This window comes from Emys orbicularis, chromosome 4 (assembly GCF_028017835.1).
Source record: "Emys orbicularis isolate rEmyOrb1 chromosome 4, rEmyOrb1.hap1, whole genome shotgun sequence".
In the NCBI taxonomy this organism is placed as follows: domain Eukaryota; kingdom Metazoa; phylum Chordata; order Testudines; family Emydidae; genus Emys; species Emys orbicularis.
This window is the reverse complement of record NC_088686.1, coordinates 72,426,513-72,448,810: the sequence shown is the minus strand read 5'-3', so window position 1 is coordinate 72,448,810 and position 22,298 is coordinate 72,426,513. Positions and strand designations below refer to the sequence as shown.

General features: G+C 45.6%; 1 protein-coding gene across 1 annotated transcript in view; it reads right to left on the bottom strand.

The window, feature by feature from the left end:
• Nucleotides 1-244: 244 nt before the first annotated feature.
• Nucleotides 245-22,298, bottom strand: part of LOC135877028 (retinol dehydrogenase 12-like) — a 23,759-nt gene continuing 1,705 nt past the window's right edge. Inside the window, exons 2-7 of the mRNA XM_065402358.1 lie at nucleotides 10,093-10,211; nucleotides 8,930-9,085; nucleotides 7,316-7,420; nucleotides 6,598-6,807; nucleotides 5,346-5,535; nucleotides 245-1,999 (exon numbers count right to left, since the gene is read on the bottom strand). Coding sequence (XP_065258430.1) covers nucleotides 1,897-1,999; nucleotides 5,346-5,535; nucleotides 6,598-6,807; nucleotides 7,316-7,420; nucleotides 8,930-9,085; nucleotides 10,093-10,211 — 883 coding nt within the window. The 3' untranslated portion in view covers nucleotides 245-1,896. The remainder of the gene's footprint in view (nucleotides 2,000-5,345; nucleotides 5,536-6,597; nucleotides 6,808-7,315; nucleotides 7,421-8,929; nucleotides 9,086-10,092; nucleotides 10,212-22,298) is intronic.

Below are 22,298 nucleotides of genomic sequence, written 5' to 3'. Positions count from 1 at the left end.
AGCCAGGGAACCAGTGCAGAATTGTTCTGTACGCTCTAATCTTCCTAACCTAGTCTAGGTTTAAATATCTCAATTCGTTGGGAGACTTGTTCCACAACCTAATAAATTTCACGATGAGGAAATATTTCCTAATATACAGCCTATATTGTATTTAATTTCACTCCTACACTGTACACATGAAACTAGTGCATGCCACTGCCACCCACTCAAGAACAACTTAAGTACATGAGAAGGAAGAGTAACAGCGTAAAACAGGAATGATTTTATTTAGTAATGTAATGGTTGGAGGTAACTCAGGGGTGACTTGCAGGGTCAAGCCTCGCCGTAGAGAGCTGGTAGTGCTAACCTCATCAGGAACTAGGCATCTTCTTCTCAGAGCAAATACCATTCACTTGTGACTACACAGAGTACAGGACTGAATGTCTGGATTTCCTAATAGGTGGAAGGCAATCCTGCAAGCTGTGATACCCTGACTGCAGTGACATTTTAGCCATGTGATGCTTCCAGAAAAAAATTCAAATGAAGTACAAAATATGCCATCTTATAGCCAAGCAGCTCAATTACCACACAGGGTGGGAAGAGTTTGGAGTCTGCCTGGCTGCAGCAATGACCAACTTTACTTGCCCTTTGCAACAGGGGTGACCACCATGTTGCAAGTGCCACATGCCAGCCTTGGCTAGCCTCTCCCTGGAACTACTGGGCAGGCAAACTTAATGCCAATGTAAACTAGAGTCTACTCTCACCTTCCTGCCCCATTGCTAATGTGGCCATTGCTGTCTCACTATGGATGATCCCTGCCTTTGTCTGCTCTACTGTACATATGGCTGCGATTCCAATATCCTCCATCAGGACAGCAAACGTGGCAATGATGTATCTGCCACAGCTTGAATCACTCTGCTAAGTAGAGGGCAGGCTCTGTTACCTACTACCCTATACACAACTCACACCTCTCAGCTCACTCTCTACTGGCAGCTCTCCCCCCGCAGAATTCCAAAACCTACAAGGTACATGTGGCTTTTATTGTGACAAGTTTAAGACTTCAGCATTGATGAGAAGATGTAAAGGGCCAGGTATTTCTTAATAAGCCTGCTCTAGGCTTCCTTCTACTATGTAAAAGTAATCAGACGGGCTGCCCCATTTGGTGCTTGTCTGACAACCTAGGTTGCAAAGAGCTGCAGAAGCTGTGCCCTTCTGCTTAAGGGCATGGCTTGCTTAGTACAAGTACCCTCTTCTATTCTGTTTATGCAGTGCCTAGCACAAAGTGGCCCTCAAGCCTGGTTGGGGCAACAAGGGCTACTGAAGTACAACTGATTAACAATCTCGAGGGGTAAGAGGGGCCTCAGCATACAGATCACCTGAGACTTGCTCCTGTGAGCTGGGGCTTGCTGCAGCTTTAGGATCCCCTCCCAAGCAGTGGAGCGGAGACAAGTGACTCAGTGGAGCATACATTGAAGGAAACCCTCAACCAGTCTGGTTACTACTGCTGCATAAAGACCCTTCCATAAGCATCAAGCAAAATTTCTAAATTGTCTTGTACAGAAACCTAACTGACCTAAAGCTTCCACTTCTATTGGGGAACCAGGGGAATAATGTGTTGTGGAATGGGAATGGAAGGCTGGGAGGGGAAAGGATAAGCCCTGAGTCCCTGCACTTTGCCCTGAGCCTCCAGTTAGGAAAGGGGGATGAGTGGGGCAGTAATCTCACCTTTTCTTTTAAAACATAACACATCACAGAAGTTCAAGGGCAGTTGTGTCTATAAAGTCACTGGTAAAGCCACGGCAAGTGCCAGGCAGTGGGCTGGCTGTATGGTTGCTTGTGTTCCTCTGCCCAAGCAAAGAGCTCCTTCAGAACATCAAATCCAGGCGGATCTCACTATAGCTCAGGGGTTTCCACCATTCAGTCCCACTGGATGCCCAGCAGCTCACAACTGACATTCCAAAGCTTCTTTGCCAGCTCATCACTCCGGCCTTGAGGGGACACATAGGCTGGCCGGCAGTCACTGCAGAAGGAAAGAAGAGACTTTCATCAGGTGCCCTGGCTGCATTAGCACAGGTAAAAGGTCCAGTTAAAATGCATGGAGACACTAGCTGATGATGATGTCCAGCTTAACTCCTGCAAGCTGGATTTAAAAATAAGAGGGGGAGAGGAGAACTGGTAGCATTGCTCAGGGTGGGAGGAGGGGGGCAGAGGGAATGTGTGGAGGCAGCTGGCAGCCAGCCACCATACTGCTGCACCTGGTGAAGATGCAGGCTTCAGCATAGGTAGGGGTGGTGGAAAAGAGAGCTGGTACATAAGGGACCACCACTGTAACCTTTGGAGTTCCAAGCTGTGCCTGCTAGTGTCTGGTTTATACAAAGGTTACAGCAATGGCCCAAATGCCATAGTTCACTGAAGCCTTTGGGACATGACTATAAAAATAACATGCTATCAGGAAAGCACCTGAGAACTTGACCTTTCATTTTGTATGTTTATAAAGCAACTTGTACCTGTGTGGGCCACATAAATAACCAGTGTGGCTGCCTCGCAGGCAGGTGATCATAAGAAAGGGGAATGATGCTGCCCCCTCATCAAGAGGTACAGCTGTGGAATAAGCTGCAGCAGTAGCAGAGCTTGGAGAAAAGATTCCCCCCCTCCCCGCAGATGTCAACTGCAATAAACAAATATTTAAACACAATTCTTCAGCATGGTTGTCTGAGAAGCCAACAGCGGAAGGTGTAGGAGGGCTGTAACGTAAAGGTGGAGGTTACTTGAACCGTACTTGAACTGGGTTCCCACTTAATGGCAGGAGTTAACTTACTACCCAATCATTCTGTTTATAAAGAGATGGTACATACAAACTGATTTCACTAAACAAGGTAGTTCCATATTTTATACATTCCAAACTCCTCCCAAAGACCAGCTTTTCCACTGACACCCACAGAGTCAGACATTCCTTTATTTTAAAAACCCTAGCCTTGTCTTCTCTCCCACGGTATGCACATGCCTTTGGTGAATAGCTAGTCATCTTAGTGCTATTGCCCCTGCTCCTCCACCCCCACCCCCTTCCATTTTATTACATAACATCTGATATCAGATTGTGAATTCTTTGGCGCTGGGTCTGTATGCTCTCAGCTGTACTACTGGGTATGGTAACATAATAAACTGAAGTTGTAGTAAGGGAAGGAAAATTCACGACCTGTTCAAGATTTCCAAGCATGCTAGAACCTGCTCGTGATGCTTGAGCAAGCTGAGTGCCTCGGAATGTAGGGAAGGCTGATGTGCAGTCCAGGGGGGAAAAAATCTGGTAGCAGCAGTCACATTGCCATTACCTACGTATGCTTGATTAAAGGAAAAATGCAGTTTACTATTGCCCTAAGTGTCTGAGACAAAAATTCACTTAATAAGACTAAAAGATAAGAAAATACAAAGCAGCATTAAAAAAAAATGCCTAAATTTTTCAAGAGTTCCATTGATAAGGAGTGGATGGCTATGTATTATTTGGAGCTTGCCATTTTAGCAGTGAAAACAACAGGAAAGGCAGCCTAGAGATATGGATCAGGGCAGGAAGATCAGAACTGCAGTCAGAGACACTGATCAGCATGTGCTTTCCACAGCTCTTTTGTGGCACAGAGCTGTACCCACTAATCTAAACAAACAGGAGATGAACAAAATGTGCCTAAGAAGAGCTGTGGCAGTCTCCAGCTGTATCTCTTCTCCACCTGTTTTGCTATAGGACATCAGCTTCTGCTACAGCTGCTTTCTTCTTCATCACTTCCTATTTATATAAAGGCCATTTTAAAGAAGTATTAGTGATTGTCACGATTTACATTCAATTAAGTGACAGGATTTGGACACAGTTCTATTTCAGAGACAGTCCAATATAAATCTGGGCACACACACTCAAGCTGCTATTTGCTAACCATTTCTCCACTGAGTTCATGCTTGCTTTTTTTACAAACCTGAAATCCACTTAGAGTTCACATGCTCCAGCACATGGGACAGCTGAGATTCACAAAGGCTGCTTTTATCTACTGGGAGATGGAAGCACTTGAGAGAGGATTAGGGGACCTATTTCTATAGGCAAGGCAGATTAAGATGGTACAAACTCTGTACTTGAAGATCAGACACAAAGGCGTATCCTGGAATAATCTTGTGGTTCAATCACAAGGGAGAAAATTGAGTTTCTAGTTTCAGATATGAAGGAGGGAGTTTTATCTCGTGTCAACTGCATTCATGTAAAATCAAAGGGCAATTTCCATATCGAATTCCCAAATGTGAGGTGGTCACAGTGAAGTGATCAAGGCAGAAAGCAGCACCGAATGTAACTGTCCAAGAGTTACATGTGGATCACTTGGTTAAGCCATCCTAAGCTGTGTTTTTGGAAGAGGTAAGAAGATGGTTATGCAGGTCACAAGATAGCTCAACTGAGATCAGTAGCAAAATGGAGCTGGACTGAATGAAAGAGAAGAGCCATGGAAGCCATTTTGCAGAATGAACTCCATTGCATGCACAGACATGCAGGGATCTCCTTTCCTGAAGCGTCCTGCAACGTGTGCAGCTTCAGGATGTGCCATGCTTTGGAGAATCAGGCCACATATGGAGGTATTTAACTTGAGACACAGTTTTGAAAATCTTGAGCTCTGCTTGCACAACACCTAGCACATTTGCTACTGCCTTATAATCTGAGGACCTCCAAGCACTTTACAAACATTATTGAACCAAGTGTCCTAACCCCACTGAGATGCAGGTACTATCATCCTTTTGCAGATGGGGGAAAACTGCAAAGAGGACCAAATTCATCCCTGGTGTGACTCAATTGAATTCAGTGAAGATACAGCAGGGCTGATTTGGGCCAGAGAAGTTAAGTGACTTCCCAAGCATTCAATACAAGTCTGTGGCAGAGTAGGAATAGAACCCTGAGTCTGTGACAGCCCATCTGGGGCACCTGGCATTGGCCACTGTTGGAAGACAGGATACTGGGCTAGATGGACCTTTGGTCTGACCCAGTATGGCCGTTCTTATGTTTATCTTGTGCTTTAAGCATGAGCCCATTCAAAGACTACAGGACTGGGTATAATCTAAAGCATTATACAGGTAAAGAATTCCTTGCAAATATGACTTTTATCTTTGTGTCCCTTTCCACGAGCAACCCCTTTCCAATCCAACATGTTCAGATTCTTGTAACTGGTACAAATTCTAAACATATTTCTAACATTTCTCCCTTCAGATCTGTGTAAGCCTCAGTACAGTCCCCTCTCAGACAAAGATTATAGCCTTACCTCGCCCACACCTCTTATCCCCACACCCCAGAGACATCTGGGTTGCACCCTTCTGCCCCACCACAGCAGATCAAGGACTCTGCCCACCTGAAATATTGTCCAGTCACAGACTCCAGTTCCTCAGCCACTGCACAGTACACGCTGGTCTGGGCTCCTTCGCGTGGAGTCTTCAAGAAAAAAGAAAACGTCTTCCACAGCAGGGACATTAGAATCGAGTGCCGGACCAATTCGGAATAAACAGAGCCTGGATGCAGCGAGTTTGCAGTGACTCCAGTGCCTACAGCAAGAGGGACAACAAGGAGCATTTATCAAATTAGACCCTGCCTACATGCACTAGAGCCTCCTTAGAAGGAAGGCATTAACAGCCTTCCTGTTTTGCCCCAGTATCTAACATGTTAAAGAAACAAAGGTCCAGATGCAGATATAGTGGGGCAAATTGAACTCCCTTACACTTGCTTGCTGGAAAGCTGGACAACATCTCATCCCAATTATGAACGCTGCACCATTTTAGTCGTTAGGCCTTTTACAAAGCAGCCTAGCAAAAACATTAGAGGCTTGCCCACTGCTTTGTAAAGTACAGACCCCTCCTGATTTACTCCAGTACTAGGACTCTAGATAAGAGACCTTATCTCTATTTTTCAGACCTGGAGTCTCATGAGAGATGAGCAAACCTCAGCTGTTCCACTGTGGACTTTGATTCCTATGCTGCGCACAGCAGCATTCAAAGCCTTTTCAGTAGCAGTCCATGGTTCACAATTGCTGCTTTGTCCGTGCGGATGCAGCTCGTTTGTTTGCAGATTTGCTTTTTGACAAGCATTGAAAACAATTAAACCTATTCCTCTGAGGAGGGCCAGCTCACTCCCTCGCCCTAGCCCTGACGGTAGGGGCATAGCCACTGCCTTAGGCCAATTGCTGGTCCCTTTGGATTGACTGCATCTGCTCCCACCCACCCTGAACACCTGCCAGGGACCCACACAAAGTCACTTCCTTACCCCACCTTGAATATCTTCATTTCTGCACAGGATCTAGGTACACCTCTACCCCGATATAACGTGACCCGATATAACATGAATTCAGATATAACGTGGTAAAGCAGTGTTCCGGAGGGGGGGGGGGACGGGACAGGGGGGGCTGCACGCTCCGGCAGATCAAAGCAAGTTCGATATAACGCGGTTTCACCTATAACACGGTAAGATTTTTTGGCTCCTGAGGACAGCGTTATATCGGGGTAGAGGTGTACAGCCACTTTTCTAGTGCCATTTTGAATGCCACCCTCCAAAGCCCAAAGGATCTGAGTATGCCACATCTGGTATACAATCAACTCCCCTCTCAGACTCACCTTGCAGGCGTCTGGCCAGCTCCCGGGTGAAGAGTACATTGGCCAATTTACTGTGACAATACGCAAGGCCCCAGTTGTAGCACTTCTCACCCTGGAGGTCATGGAAGCGGATCCTGCCTCCATGATGAGCCAGTGAGGACACATTGACTATGCGGGCTGGGGCCGACTGCTTCAGGCACTCCAGCAACAGGAACGTCAAGAGGAAGTGACCTAGGGAGAGATGGGATTTGTTTTACTTTGCCTTTCTATTGTGCCTTCCATCCTAGGATCTCAAAGCACTTCAGACCAAATACTGAGGCAGCTCACTATTAGCCCCATTTCACAGATGGGAGACGTGAGACACAGGCAGGTCAGGGCCCAAAATTTCAAAAGTGGCCTCTACTTGTGGGTGCTCAAACAGCTGGAACTGGTGAAAGGTTGCAGGAGATGGCAGTCCCATTTGCCAGCTCTGTACCCTCAGAATAGGCACTCCATGGGCAGTGACTGGGCAAGCTTCCCCTGCACCGTTCCTCCCCAAGAAATTTAGGACCCTCCCAAAACAGCTTAGGTCTCTACTGAGGCTTAAAGGACTCTGATCTTCAATGATTTCCCTGCATTCTTAGGGGCTGGAGAGGAGGAGTCTTGGATGCAAAGTCTCCAGCCGGGATTTTTTGCCACCAACATTTATTAAAAGGTCCCAGCTGGCTCTGTCTGCCACATCTAACTCTCAGACCCTTACCAAGGTGATTGACTCCCAGATGCATCTCAAAGCCATCAGCCGTCTTGGAGTAAGGGCACAGCATCACACCTGCATTGTTAATGAGGATATGTAGCTCCTTCTCCTCTGCAAGGAACAATGGATGGGGTGAAGCATTAAACAGGGATCCCTTGACAACCGCCCAGCACCAGTATGGCATAGATCAGCCAGAGAACTTGAGCTGACTGAGCTGCAGCTGTCCCTCCCCTCCAAAATATAAAAAGATACCTCCCCAGGCTAGTACTGCAGCCTCTGGTGACTCCCCATCATGCAACCAAACAGAATCTTATCAAGCAGGGTGAGTGTCTGACAAAGTCCACTGGCAACAGTGTGCCCTCCCTCCTGGCTTAATATTGCTGGCAGTGTCGTGGGGTGGAACTGGTCCAGCCCATGTTTGCAGGACAGACTATTACCACTTTGCAGCCTTGCTTTGGGACAGCATGACCCTATGCCATCACAGGGAACAACTCCAGTTAAAGTAGCTGGGACTCATATAGTGAGTAAGAATAAATATATCAGAGGGATAAATACCAGAGAGGGAGAGGAGTTATTTAAGTTAAGTGCCAATGTGGACACAAGAACAAATGGATACAAACTGGCCATCAACAAGTTTAGGCTTGAAATTAGACAAAGGTTTCTAACCATCAGAGGCGTGAAGTTCTGGAACAGCCTTCCATGGGGAGCAGAGTGGGCAAAAACCTAACCGACTTCAAGGATGAGCTTGGTACATTTATGGAGGGGATGGTATGAAGAGACTGTCTACAATGGCAGGTAGCCAATCTGCGACTGCTAACAGCAAATATTTCCAATGGCTGGTGACACGAGACTAGATGGGAAGGTCTCTGAGTTACTACAGAGCATTCTTTCCCGGGTTTCTGGTTGGTGGGTCTTGCCCGCATGCCCAGGGTCTAACTGATCACCATATTTGGGGTTGGGAAGGAATTTTCCCCTGGGTCAAATTGGCAGAGACCCTGGTGGTTTCTCACCTCCCTCTGCAGCATGGAGCACAGGTCACTTGCAGTTTTAAACTAGTGTAAATGGTGGATTCTCTGTAACTTGAAGACTTTAAATCATGATTTGAGGACTTCAGTAACTCAGCCAGAGGTTGGGGTCTATTACAGGAGCGGGTGGGTGAGATTCTGTGGCCTGCAATGTGCAGAAGGTCAGACCAGATGATCATGATGGTTCCTTCTGACAAAGTCTATGAGTTTATAAGAAAGGGGCATTTTCACAGTCACTTTTATAATAATAACGAGCACTTATATAGGACCTTCGTATTCAGCTCTCAAAGTGTTTTACCAAGGCGATTAAGTCATGACTTGCCCAAAGTCCCACAGCAAGTCAATGGCAAAACTTGGAATAGAACCCAGGTGTTGCAACTCCCAGGTCGATCTGTCTGCTACACCACGTTCGCTCTTCAGAACTAAAGAGCAGAGAGCTGCCCTTTTGATCAGAGCTGGTGTTATGCTCCCAATACTTCTGTTAGTCTTAAAGGTGCCATAGGACCCTCTGTTGCTTTTTACAGATTCAGACTAACACGGCTACCCCTCTGATACCTCCCCTAACAGTAAGTGTGACAGCATCTAGGGGCCATACCTGCTAGGAAGTTCTCAGCAAACTCTCGGATAGACTTGGTATCAGCCAGATCCAGCTTCTTCACAATTACTTGTTGGTTCCCTGTCTCAGCTCGGATCTCACAGGCTGCTGCTTCCCCCTTTGCCATGTCTCTGCAGGCAATGATCACCCTGGCACCTGCAATGGGGAAAGGACAGCAGAAACATGGGCCATGAGCAGTGGGGGCAGCTTGGGGAGCCAGGACAGAAAGGCAGGGGGCTACCCAAAGGTCAGACAAACAGCCTTTCTACCTGTGAGTTACCAGCTTAAATGCAGCCCAGCTAGGTAGTGACCAAAGAGTGCTACCTTCTCAAGACTGTTCTTTGGTTGGTATGAAATAAGCTTGAAATGTCTCTGTGGGCAAGGTGTCCACTGCACAAAACCAGCAATATTGGTCCTACCAGACTCCCACATTGGTAGTCTCACCACAGTGGCCAAGGTTTGAATGGACCACTCCTGCACCGAGGTGGCCTTGGCTAGGGCACTGTTTCTAAAATGATTAAGAATGTAATTTAGCCCCCTCCATAGTAGCTGTCCAAATAGCTTTAAATCAAGTTAGCCTCAGCCATGCTGTAACAAAGACACACACCAATGAAACTAAGTTGGTTTCCAGCCTCACATAGGTGGGAGGGTCTAATGATAACAGGGACTTCCAGGACTAAGTTCTGAAAGTGTGTCTAGGAGTCCACCAAAGTGCAGTACTGAAGCTATAAGGCTCACCTACAGTAAAATTATTATCGAGTCAGGAGACCTGCTTCCAACATTGCTAAAAGTTTAAGTGTCGTCAGGATGTATAACCATGTTATAGACACAACAAATCCTGCATCTTGGCAGGAGATTAGAAACGATGACCCTTGCAGTCTCTTTTAACCCTGTGAGTCTATATTAAAGCTCTGGACTCTCCAGGGTTCTAACCTAGTTCCTAGGACATGGTTGGGTCTATCTCCATTATAACTTTTAGCTGTGTTTTACTGGGTCAGAGGACAACCATGTGTAACCAGGTCTTCAAACTCCATTATAGTTGTAGTATAGATGGGTCTGTCAAAATAATCCCCTCCCAGCTCCAGAGAAGAAAACAGTGACACCCAGTGAAGATGTAAATTACAGAGGGACTTTTGGCGGTGGAGAAGGGACAGGTGACTTGCCTCTTTGTGCGAGATCTCTGGCTGTCTCCTTCCCAATGCCTGTGTTGGCCCCCGTGATCATCACCACCTTCCCATTCAGCTTAGTTGTTGACTTACACACCCCTCCTGCCACGTATTTCCTAGAAGAGAGGACAAGAAGAGGAGCTACTAGGGATTCACAAGGACAGTTTTCTGGTTATCAGGGTCAGTCCTGGGGCTTGGCATTTAGTGTTCTGTGTTACACTGCCCTGCTTGCTGGCTTTGATCCAGCCACTTAGTTATTGGGTTCAGAACAATTGGAAAGACATGGGGATATTTACATAAATTGCCAGTTCCAGGTTCCTGTTTTCTTATATTCCCTCCCTGGCGCCAGCTACTGCTCACCCTTCTTAGAGGTCATTACGGCCACTGATGCAGGTTCCCATTCATCTTCCAAACCTCTGCACCCTGAAGTAGACAATATTCCAAGCTGCCCACTCTGCTATAAACATATTGGTATGTAATGCACTGACAGGTGGGTCTAAAGACCTGGTTTCCAGTGGCTGCACCCCAACAGGGACATAAGCCCTGGTACTCTGCCACCTAGCTGAGAGCTTCCTTTATTTAGTTCAGGGGATAGACCTGAAGTTTTCCATGTCACGCTGCATGCAGTAGACATGGGGACCACAATGTTTGCATATATGCAGCTGAGGGTTTGTTATGAGCACCACATAACAGGGGAATGTGGTACACAGCCCCAGAGCAGAGAGGCACTATACACAGCCCAGAGGCAGGAGTAAACCAGAGGCAGCAGGCAAGTCCTTTCTCCCATCCCCTGTCCCATGAGCTAACACAGGCACTTTCTTTCCCAAATCCTATCTCAGGTGCCCAGCACACTGCTTCTGTTCCAGATCCTCGCCTGGGCTTCAGCATTAACCAACATATCAGTCTTCTTGCCCAACCCCGGCCTATAGTCCAGGTACCTACGAGTAGGCCGGTTCCCAGCCAGAAACTGCCTCAAGTACCAGCAAACACAGTAGGTAGCTTTCTGTATTGGGTGTTGTAAATTCTTCACTGATATGTACAAACTGTTACACAGGTGGGATGAGAGTTACCCTATTGGCTGTTGATATCATAGAAGATCATCCAATGATCTTCCTCTCACCTAGACCACCTGAACTAATCTAATGCACCTATACTAAAGGAGTTTAAAAGAGTGTGAGGTGAATAAAAAGCCTCCCATGACACTGTTGGTTTTAATGACTAAGAACTGGGCCAGATGTCCCAGCTGTAACTCCAACCAAGACAGTGTGGTTACACTAAGGGAAAATTTGGCCTTCTTCCTTCACATTTTTATGGATTGACAATTATCTTTTTAATTCTTTGAAACTTCATATTTCCCAAAGTAAGTTGCCACCTTACATCAACTTTAAAGTGCTCAGAGATAACAAAACGGCAATTATAGAAAGTTTACAACGCATTTAAAGTGGCTACCTTGGGATCAGGTTAGGTGCGAAATATGGTCATTTTATTGCCAACAGTACAAGATCTTATTTTAACCTGAGAATTGATTCAGAGAATCATAGAAATTAGAGCTAGAAATACCCAGCAGGTCTCAGTCCAGTCCAAGATAAGGAGTGAATACAGGATTGTTCCCTACTATTTCCCAGATACAGGGTTCAAGGTTAGCCTAACTAACATTTTCACTTGGTGAAGTCAAAAAAGAATCCCCTGCCCAAACCCTTTCCAAAAGCAAGCAATCTATTAAAATTTATTGGAAGCAAAACAACTTTCTTCTTTTACTTAATACTCTACCCTAAGCATTTATGGTCATACTGTTTTTATGCAGCACTTGTATGCCTTTCAAGTGCTGTACAGACATTAATATAGTAAACCTCATAACATCTTGGTAAATTAGTTATTAGCTCCATTTTACAGATGGGGAAACTGAGGCACAGAGAGGCTTACCCAAGACTGCAACGTGAATGGACAGCAAAGACACGGTTCAAACCAAATATAGCCTGACTGCCACTTCCCTGCTTTAATTGCTTTTTAAGTCTGCTTCATTTATAAAGAGGAATGGAGAGGTTTTAAGACTCACAGATAACATGATAATGTAAACCCATGTTCTCAGAATCCTAGAAATTTTTTCTTTGTAGATTTGATATTCTACCATATTACCTGATCTTTCTCTAAGTGCAATAATTAATAAACTGATCTGCCTTCTCTACCAAGAATGCACTTGCTGGATCCCCATTTAGCAGAAGTTAAAAGGTGCACACTTTTTAAAGGGTAAAAGGGTTTACACAGTAGCTAATCAATCATCTAATACAGACCTGATGTAGGGAGCTGCCATGAACAGAAGAAGGGGAACACAGATGAATATTCCCAACACGGTCGCCAAGCAGTTTAGCATTGCTGCTGTCTGTTGTTTGCCCTCCCTTCCAATGAATCTTGTCTCTCAGCAGAGAGACAAGGGAGGGCGAGTGAAATACACCAGCTAGGGAGCATTGCATGCAGGGAGTTGTAGTCCTACCCATCAGCTTTGTGTGCAGAAAGGCAGAGCACAACGTGCTGGGAGTTGCAGTCCAACAACCCAGTCTGGGTAATGTGCCGTACTGGTGTAAAAAAAACAAAGGGACATACCTAGTGATTTCTCTGCAGGGAAACAGATATACCTTCTCCCCCAAAATAAAACAAAACTGCAAGCAAGTCAGTTCCTTAGATCTAAAGGATCAATAACGTCCTAGCTACTGAGTTAATTTGTTCTCTACTCTATATCTTTCTGAGGTTTGTTTAATTTGCTAAATATCAGCAGCGCTTCTGGTCTGATGGATAAAGTGCTCTTAAGAGTCCAGAGAACCTGGGTTCTATTCTGGACTCTGCTGTTGCCTTACTAAGTGACCTTAGGCAAGTCATTTCACTATCTCTCTGTGCCACACCTGTAAAATGGGGCTACCAGTACTCACCTTGATAAAGTATTCTGAGGTCTAAGCATCAAAGTGCAATATTTAAAGATATTTAAATTAACTGGCTAGTGTGTATATGCACTCAGAAGTGATAAAATGTGTCACAGACTCTATATTGCTAACAACAGAGAATCCCGGGGCCCTTTAGCTCAAGTGATGGAGGTCTATGCCTTTTGTAGCAGCAGGACTGGGGGTCTAGCCCTGCTGTCATCATGAAATTCCAAGTGGCATGCTGTGCAGGATAGTGACAACCATACCACCATGGTCAGCCACAGATTTGTTATGATGTAGCTCTACTTCACTTCACAGCTTCCAGATGAGCATTTTCAAAATGTCACACATCACAAACACAGGTTCAACATCCACATTTCACTCACTGAACAACCAGCAAAGCAGGAAGTAGTTCTGATCACTCTATGATGAATTACATTATATTGGCGTCATGGTACTACATCAGTGGCCAAACTAGAAATTCCCAGATGGATATTTGTGTTTAATCTCTTTGCGGTGTTTGTATTACCCTGTTTGGTGAACTATCTTCTTAAAACACAAATAAAGCTGAGGGGTCTGTGCCACCAGCACCAGTGCTCTTCTCTCAGCCAGGATGCTCAGAAAGAAACACACAACTGAGGAAACAGCAGTTCTGCAGGTTTAATTATGCAGAAAACTCAGCCTGGAAGACTCATCTCTTCCAGGCCTGTTTGGAGCATGATCCCATTCAAACATCACACCAGTGATTTCAGTAAATGACCCTTCTTTAACCCCACTTCTAGGTTTCTGTTATTAGCTCTAGAAAAATGTAGATGATTTTGCGCGTGTGTGTAGAGAGAGCTAAGGGAAAGTCTGGCATTTCCGAATGAATGATCAAGACAATTAAACTGATGGTCACTCTGCCTCCTCCAATGGGCCCTTTACCAATGAAGAAGAGAGCTTAATGAATTTAGAATCTGGGGCAATGGGTCTGCTTTGCTTCCCTGACAGCTCTGCATTTTTCACATTTTCTAAAGATTTAAGTGCAGGCACTGGTTACAGAAAAAGAAGCTATCAAAATCCAGTTTCCTTCATTCACCAAACTTTACTGCTCAGTGTTTACATATAATGGTGGCCAAAGCTGGCAGCTCTCAGTGGACCTATAGCAAACATAGATCTGTTGTTTCCGACACAGAGGTCCTTTTGAAAATGTCTTGTTTTGTTTGCAAGCACCCTTTAAAATTAAAAGTTTTCTACTGCCTATGTCACATACATATATTTATGATGGCTGGTACCAACCATTATAATTAAGGTTGAAAAAGTTTCATTTATAACTTCCTGTTTTCACACTCATAACTTTCTGAAACATTCAATTTTAGTTTTCCATATTCAGTCTATGCCCTGCAGTGAATTTTTCTGGAAAGGGCAAGCAAAAATCTTTCAGACTTGAATTATGAGACAGTGAAAAAACACACTTCCCATTATAAAATAATTCTAATAATTATTTTTAAACGTAGACACAGCAAAACCAGCAAGAATTTAAAATTGGCATGAACACAGTCCTCATTGAGAAATAGTGGTGCTTTTGGTTGGCTTGGTTATGATTTACCAAAGTTCTGACTATTTGAAAATTGCATAGTGACCATGGACAATAGAAAATTTCCCTATGAGTCCAGTTAGATATTTAACAATAGTTATACTGTATAGTATCAGGGGGTAGCCATGTTAGTCTGTATCCACAAAAACAACAAGGAATCCGGTGGCACCTTAAAGACTAACAGATTTATTTGGGCATAAGCTTTCGTGGGTAAAAAACCTCACTTCTTCAGATGCAGTATAGTAGGCACTCCTACTTAATTATGCAGGCATTTAAGTATTTGTGACAGTTTGGGGAATCTGCCTATGTAAATTTATTAATTCCATTTGATTGTATGAAATCTCTTTCTCACTATGACCTTATATGGATTAAATCTTCCATTTTATGGCACGAACCTGACAATCTCCAATCCTGAAAGAAAGGGCCATTAGTGGCCATCAATAATTGAATACCCTTATCTTAGCAGATAGGGTGGATTGATTTAAATTGAAGGGATTTAAATCTCCAATTTTAATCATGATTTAAATCAGCAAGCAGGAAACCTTGATTTGTACTTTTTAGATATTTTCTTTAAGATTGATTCTCATTAGTTGGTAACCATTAAAACATGTTGATTTTCAACAAAATATAGCCCTTATATTAAATTTGTGATTCTTTTTGCTAACCAGGAGATACCCCATATCTATACACATTTATTTAAGCAATTATATAGCTTAATTTACATTTATTCAGATTCTTAATTTTAACATTTTTATTATGTTACAAAATGGTGAATGATGAATTTCTTATTTATTAGTTGATTAAGTTTTACTTGTAATTTGTGTCAAGCTCTATTTGGAAGGACATTTTAATTCAATTAAAAATGTACAAAAAGAGCATTTTTAAAAAAATGTGCTGTATACAGAAGAAAAGAACTTTATCAAAAAGTTTATCAAAAGATGTTTCCCTTTTAAAGCAAGCTGATTTATTAAACAAAGGAAGTATTATCTATAATTAGTGAACTGAAGTGATTATTTCTGGTGACTACCCAAGGTTTTAGAAGTAGAAGATCTCATCTTCTCAAACCTAGATTTTATTCATATATTGGAAGAGGAAAACAATCATTCCTGCTTTTTTAACTTCCAATTGGGTTCTTAAATTTGAATGAACCAGTCATTGAACTGAACTAGTTGAATAAACTGAAATGAAGAAAATACTCTCTCTGCACCTGCGGAAGAGGCTACTGCTTTCAAAAGATGGTTTGGCACTTACTTCAACAAACTGTGATTCCAGGTCCTTAGCCACTGACTTCCACTATTTTAGGGGTTTGACTTTCTTTAAATCTTGGCAGCAAACATATACTGCTTGAATGTTATTTTTGTATATCATTTAAATTATTTTAATAGATTATAAGAAGTTTAGGCCTTAACATAGGTTGTCAATTTCAAATAAATAGGCTTATTTAAAGAAAAGGAATATACCTGTATTTAATTTAAATTTTTTTAATCTAATTTTAAAAAGTCTAATTTTTTAATTTTTTTTTAAAAACATCAGTTTTTATCCACCCTTGCTGGCAGAACAATGGAGACTGTCAACAGAGCTATGAACTGTTAATGATCCTCAGTGGCCAGCAGCAGACAGAGGAATAGAGAATGGAAAAACCCGAGGGGGGCAAGGACAGAAAGAGACCCGGTGTTAGAAACTGCTTTTAAAAGGAAACATGCTCCTTAGCAAGTAGACCATCACCAGAAAGAGAAGACTGAGTAGGAATGTGGTGCAGTTGAGCCCTGGAACCCCTAAAAACACTGACCAAAGCCCAAGAGTGAGGACGGTACTGGAGGGAAGGGTTTGCATTCAGATTATTGTTATTTTTGCATAGATCTGTAAAGCTATTGTGCTCTTATATGAGTAAAATGTGTATGGTTATGAAGTGCCTTTGCAAAACCAGCATGATCCTTTATTTAATTGTTATGTTCAGGGCCGTCCCTAGCCATTCTGGGGCCCTACGCAGCCCCCCGTGGGGGGTGGGGCCCCAGGCCTCCCGGGGAGTGGGGCTGGCTTGGGGGACATGAGGGAACCACCCCCCAGCACTCACTGGCAGCGCGCCACGTCGCTGCACTTCCCGCCACCGGTGAGTGCAGGCCGGACCCTGCAGCAGTCCTCAGGGGAGTGGGGGCAGGGCTGGGGCAGAGCAGGGCGGGAAGGGGCTGGAGAAGGGGTGGGAAGGGACGGGGCGGTGATGGAGCAGGGCGGGGGCTTTGGGGAAGGGGTGAAGTGGGGGTGGGGCAGAGCAGAGGTGGGAAGAGGCAGGGCTGGGGTGCCCTATGCAGCCACGTACGGGTAGGGACGGTCCTGGTCATGTTGTCCCCAAAGCATTAAACTGTAACCCAGAGCGCATGTGCAAGACGAGCTCTGGTGAAAGGTGTGCTTAAGCTACTGGGGAAACTGGGGAAGGTCCACACTGGTCTTCGGACCTAGAGCAGCTGGGTCACAGGGCTCCATATCCCAAGAGAGGATATCAGCATTGGAGTCTGTACCCTGAGAGTGTGTCTGAAAGGCCAGACATAGAGACAGTCTCTGAATGCTACTTGGACCCAGCAGGGTTGGAAGCACCCAGGATCCAACAGTTGCATCCAATACAGCAGGTGATCTTCCACAAGGAGGAGCTCAGCCAGGACTCTAACACTTCACTTATTGTTTCAAGGAATTTAACAACTCTACTGGCAAGACAAAAATGGAGCCAATTTTGTATTCCAAATCCGAACTGTGGGGGGTGGGGAGTGTCATTTGATACCTTTGAAGTTCCTGAAAGAACTCTGCTTCCTAAGATGAGGGTTGTAGCACAGTTGATGAGAGCAGGAAATCATTTGATGTCCTACATGAGATGAATGGAAGTGTCTCAGGCTAGTTCCCTGTGGTCAGGTGTACACATCACAAAAACAACTACCATAACTACCACCACTTGGACCTCTTGTTAGCAAAGGGTAACGAAGAACTTACTGAATGGGGCATAGAGACTATTAACCCTAAAGGGAGCCCTCCAGGTCACATTTGAAGTAAACGGTTAAGCAGTAAAATAGCCAAGGGTAACCAGAGTTTTAGCTCTTCACATTTGGAGAGTATGGAGTTTACTCACTTCTCATTTAAGAAATAAAGCCTTTAGTTACCCCTATTCTCCTGTGACCACAACAACTGCTGTGTGAGTCATCTACTGGCTGGTTACATCCAGCACCAGACAAGTGAACAGGCGGCGGCGGCGAACAGCAGAGGCTAACAGAGGGAGTTTGCCTGGGAGCTGTCCGAGAGGAGGTACGCTAAGTGCTGCATTAGGGGGGCTGTGTTGGTGAGTATCTGAGTGTCTGCTGCTGGGACAGTTGGTCAGTTTGACCGTGTGCTTGATTGCTTGCTTGTTTGTTTGAAAAGTGTGAATTGGGAGTGCTTTGTTCCAGGTGGGCCTTGAGTGGGCCTGACTGGTATATAAGGGCAGTCAGCAGCGAACCAGCTGAGCGGCGAACAGCAGAGGCTAACAGAGGGAGTTTGCCTGGGAGCTGTCCGAGAGGAGGTACGCTAAGTGCTGCATTAGGGGGGCTGTGTTGGTGAGTATCTGAGTGTCTGCTGCTGGGACAGTTGGTCAGTTTGACCGTGTGCTTGATTGCTTGCTTGTTTGTTTGAAAAGTGTGAATTGGGAGTGCTTTGTTCCAGGTGGGCCTTGAGTGGGCCTGACTGGTATATAAGGGCAGTCAGCAGCGAACCAGCTGAGCGGCGAACAGCAGAGGCTAACAGAGGGAGTTCGCCTGGAGAGAGCTCACTGAGGCTTTCATCTGCAGGTTTCTCTGAGTAGTTCCTGCAACAGCTGAGGAAGCTCTTAAGAGGACAGGGATATGGAAGGTGAGCGATCAGCTGTTGTAACCTGCACAGGTTGTGCCATGTTTGTCTTTCTTCCACAGGACAGAAGCGACTTTGTCTGTACAAAGTGCAAGCTGGTCTCCATATTGGAAGAGAAGGTTCGAGGGCTGGAGAAACGAGTATCAACACTGCGTTGCATAAGGGAAAATGAAGATTTCCTGGACAGACGTCAGGAGATGCTTCTACGGCCACAATGTTCTGAAGATTCAGAGCAGGCACAGCAGGGACAGAAGGATTGTGAAGAGGTTTGGCAGCATGTGACTTCCAGAAGGAGAAAGAGGAGCGTCCATGCACCAGCAATGGAGATACAGGTGAGCAATCGTTTCCATGTTCTCTCCACAGGTACTAATGCGGAGAGTGGACTAGATGACCCATCTGAGGGAAGGGAGCAGAAGGAGACTCCACCGATTGGAAGGCAAAAGATGCACTGTCCTAGGGATGGGGGTTCCACGACCACCACTCCCAAGAGGAGGAGGAGGGTGGTGGTGGTCGGGGACTCCCTCCTCAGGGGGACTGAGTCATCTATCTGCCGCCCCGACCGGGAAAACCGAGAGGTCTGCTGCTTGCCAGGAGCTAGGATACACGATGTGACAGAGAGACTGCCGAGACTCATCAAGCCCTCGGATCGCTACCCCTTCCTGCTTCTCCATGTGGGCACCAATGATACTGCCAAGAATGACCTTGAGCGGATCACTGCAGACTACGTGGCTCTGGGAAGAAGGATAAAGGAGTTTGAGGCGCAAGTGGTGTTCTCGTCCATCCTCCCTGTGCAAGGAAAAGGCCTGGGTAGAGACCGTCGAATCGTGGAAGTCAATGAATGGCTACGCAGGTGGTGTCGGAGAGAAGGCTTTGGATTCTTCGACCATGGGATGGTGTTCCAAGAAGGAGGAGTGCTGGGCAGAGACGGGCTCCACCTAACGAAGAGAGGGAAGAGCATCTTCGCCAGCAGGCTGGCTAACCTAGTGAGGAGGGCTTTAAACTAGGTTCACCGGGGGAAGGAGACCAAAGCCCTGAGGTAAGTGGGGAAATGGGATCCTGGGAGGAAGCACAAGCAGGAGAGCGCAAGAGGGGAGGACTCCTGTCTCATGCTGAGAAAGAGGGACGATCGATGAGTTATCTTAAGTGCCTATACACAAATGCAAGAAGCCTGGGAAACAAGCAGGGAGAACTGGAAGTCCTGGCACAATCAGGGAACTATGATGCGATTGGAATAACAGAGACTTGGTGGGATAACTCACATGACTGGAGTACTGTCATGGATGGATATAAACTGTTCAGGAAGGACAGGCAGGGCAGAAAAGGTGGGGGAGTTGCGTTGTATGTAAGAGAGGAGTATGACTGCTCAGAGCTCCGATATGAAACTGCAGAAAAACCTGAGAGTCTCTGGATAAAGTTGAGAAGTGTGAGCAACAAGGGTGATGTCGTGGTTGGAGTCTGCTATAGACCACCAGACCAGGGGGATGAGGTGGATGAGGCTTTCTTCTGGCAACTAGCAGAAGTTGCTAGATCGCAGGCCCTGGTTCTCATGGGAGACTTTAATCACCCTGATATCTGCTGGGAGAGCAATACAGCGGTGCACAGACAATCCAGGAAGTTTTTGGAAAGTGTAGGGGACAATTTCCTGGTGCAAGTCCTGGAGGAACCAACTAGGGGCAGAGCTTTTCTTGACCTGCTGCTCACAAACAGGGAAGAATTAGTAGGGGAAGCAAAAGTGGATGGGAACCTGGGAGGCAGTGACCATGAGATGGTCGAGTTCAGGATCCTGACACAAGGAAGAAAGGAGAGCAGCAGAATACGGACCCTGGACTTCAGAAAAGCAGACTTTGACTCCCTCAGGGAACAGATGGGCAGGATCCCCTGGGAGAATAACATGAAGGGCAAAGGGGTCCAGGAGAGCTGGCTGTATTTTAAAGAATCCTTATTGCGGTTGCAGGAAAAAAACATCCCGATGTGTAGAAAGAATAGTAAATATGGCAGGCGACCAGCTTGGCTAAACAGTGAAATCCTTGCTGAACTTAAACGCAAAAAAGAAGCTTACAAGAAGTGGAAGATTGGACAAATGACCAGGGAGGAGTATAAAACTATTGCTCAGGCATGCAGGAATGAAATCAGGAAGGCCAAATCACACTTGGAGTTGCAGCTAGCAAGAGATGTTAAGAGTAACAAGAAAGGTTTCTTCAGGTATGTTAGCAACAAGAAGAAAGTCAAGGAAAGTGTGGGCCCCTTACTGAATGTGGGAGGCAACCTAGTGACCGAGGATGTGGAAAAAGCTAATGTACTCAATGATTTTTTTGCCTCTGTCTTCACAAACAAGGTCAGCTCCCAGACTGCTGCACTGGGCAGCACAATATGGGGAGAAGGTGACCAGCCCTATGTGGAGAAAGAAGTGGTTCGGGACTATTTAGAAAAACTGGATGTGCACAAGTCCATGGGGCCGGATGCGCTGCATCCGAGGGTGCTAAAGGAGTTGGCGGATGAGATTGCAGAGCCATTAGCCATTATTTTTGAAAACTCATGGCGATCGGGGGAGGTCCCGGATGACTGGAAAAAGGCTAATGTAGTGCCCATCTTTAAAAAAGGGAAGAAGGAGGATCCGGGGAACTACAGGCCAGTCAGCCTCACCTCAGTCCCTGGAAAAATCATGGAACAGGTCCTCAAGGAATCAATTATGAAACACTTAGAGGAGAGGAAAGTGATCAGGAACAGTCAGCATGGATTCACCAAAGGGAAGTCGTGCCTGACTAACCTAATTGCCTTCTATGATGAGATAACTGGCTCTGTGGATGAGGGGAAAGCAGTGGATGTGTTATTCCTTGACTTTAGCAAAGCTTTTGACACAGTCTCCCACAGTATTCTTGCCGCCAAGTTAAAGAAATATGGGCTGGATGAATGGACTGTAAGGTGGATAGAAAGCTGGCTAGATCGTCGGGCTCAACGGGTAGTGATCAATGGCTCCATGTCTAGTTGGCAGCCGGTTTCAAGCGGAGTGCCCCAAGGGTCGGTCCTGGGGCCGGTTTTGTTTAATATCTTTATTAATGATCTGGAGGATGGTGTGGACTGCACTCTCAGCAAGTTTGCAGATGACACTAAACTAGGAGGCGTGGTAGATACACTAGAGGGTAGGGATCGGATACAGAGGGACCTAGACAAATTAGAGGATTGGGCCAAAAAAAACCTGATGAGGTTCAACAAGGATAAGTGCAGAGTCCTGCACTTAGGACGGAAGAATCCCATGCACTGCTACAGACTAGGGACCGAATGGCTAGGTAGCAGTTCTGCAGAAAAGGACCTAGGGGTCACAGTGGACGAGAAGCTGGATATGAGTCAACAGTGTGCTCTTGTTGCCAAGAAGGCTAACGGCATTTTGGGCTGTATAAGTAGGGGCGTTGCCAGCAGATCGAGGAACGTGATCGTTCCCCTTTATTCGACATTGGTGAGGCCTCATCTGGAATACTGTGTCCAATTTTGGGCCCCACACTACAAGAAGGATGTGGAAAAATTGGAAAGAGTCCAGCGGAGGGCAACAAAAATGATTAGGGGTCTGGAGCACATGACTTATGAGGAGAGGCTGAGGGAACTGGGATTGTTTAGTCTCCAGAAGAGAAGAATGAGGGGGGATTTGATAGCAGCCTTCAACTACCTGAAGGGAGGTTCCAAAGAGGATGGAGTTCGGCTGTTCTCAGTGGTGGCAGATGACAGAACAAGGAGCAATGGTCTCAAGTTGCAGTGGGGGAGGTCCAGGTTGGATATTAGGAAACACTATTTCACTAGGAGGGTGGTGAAGCACTGGAATGCGTTACCTAGGGAGGTGGTGGAGTCTCCTTCCT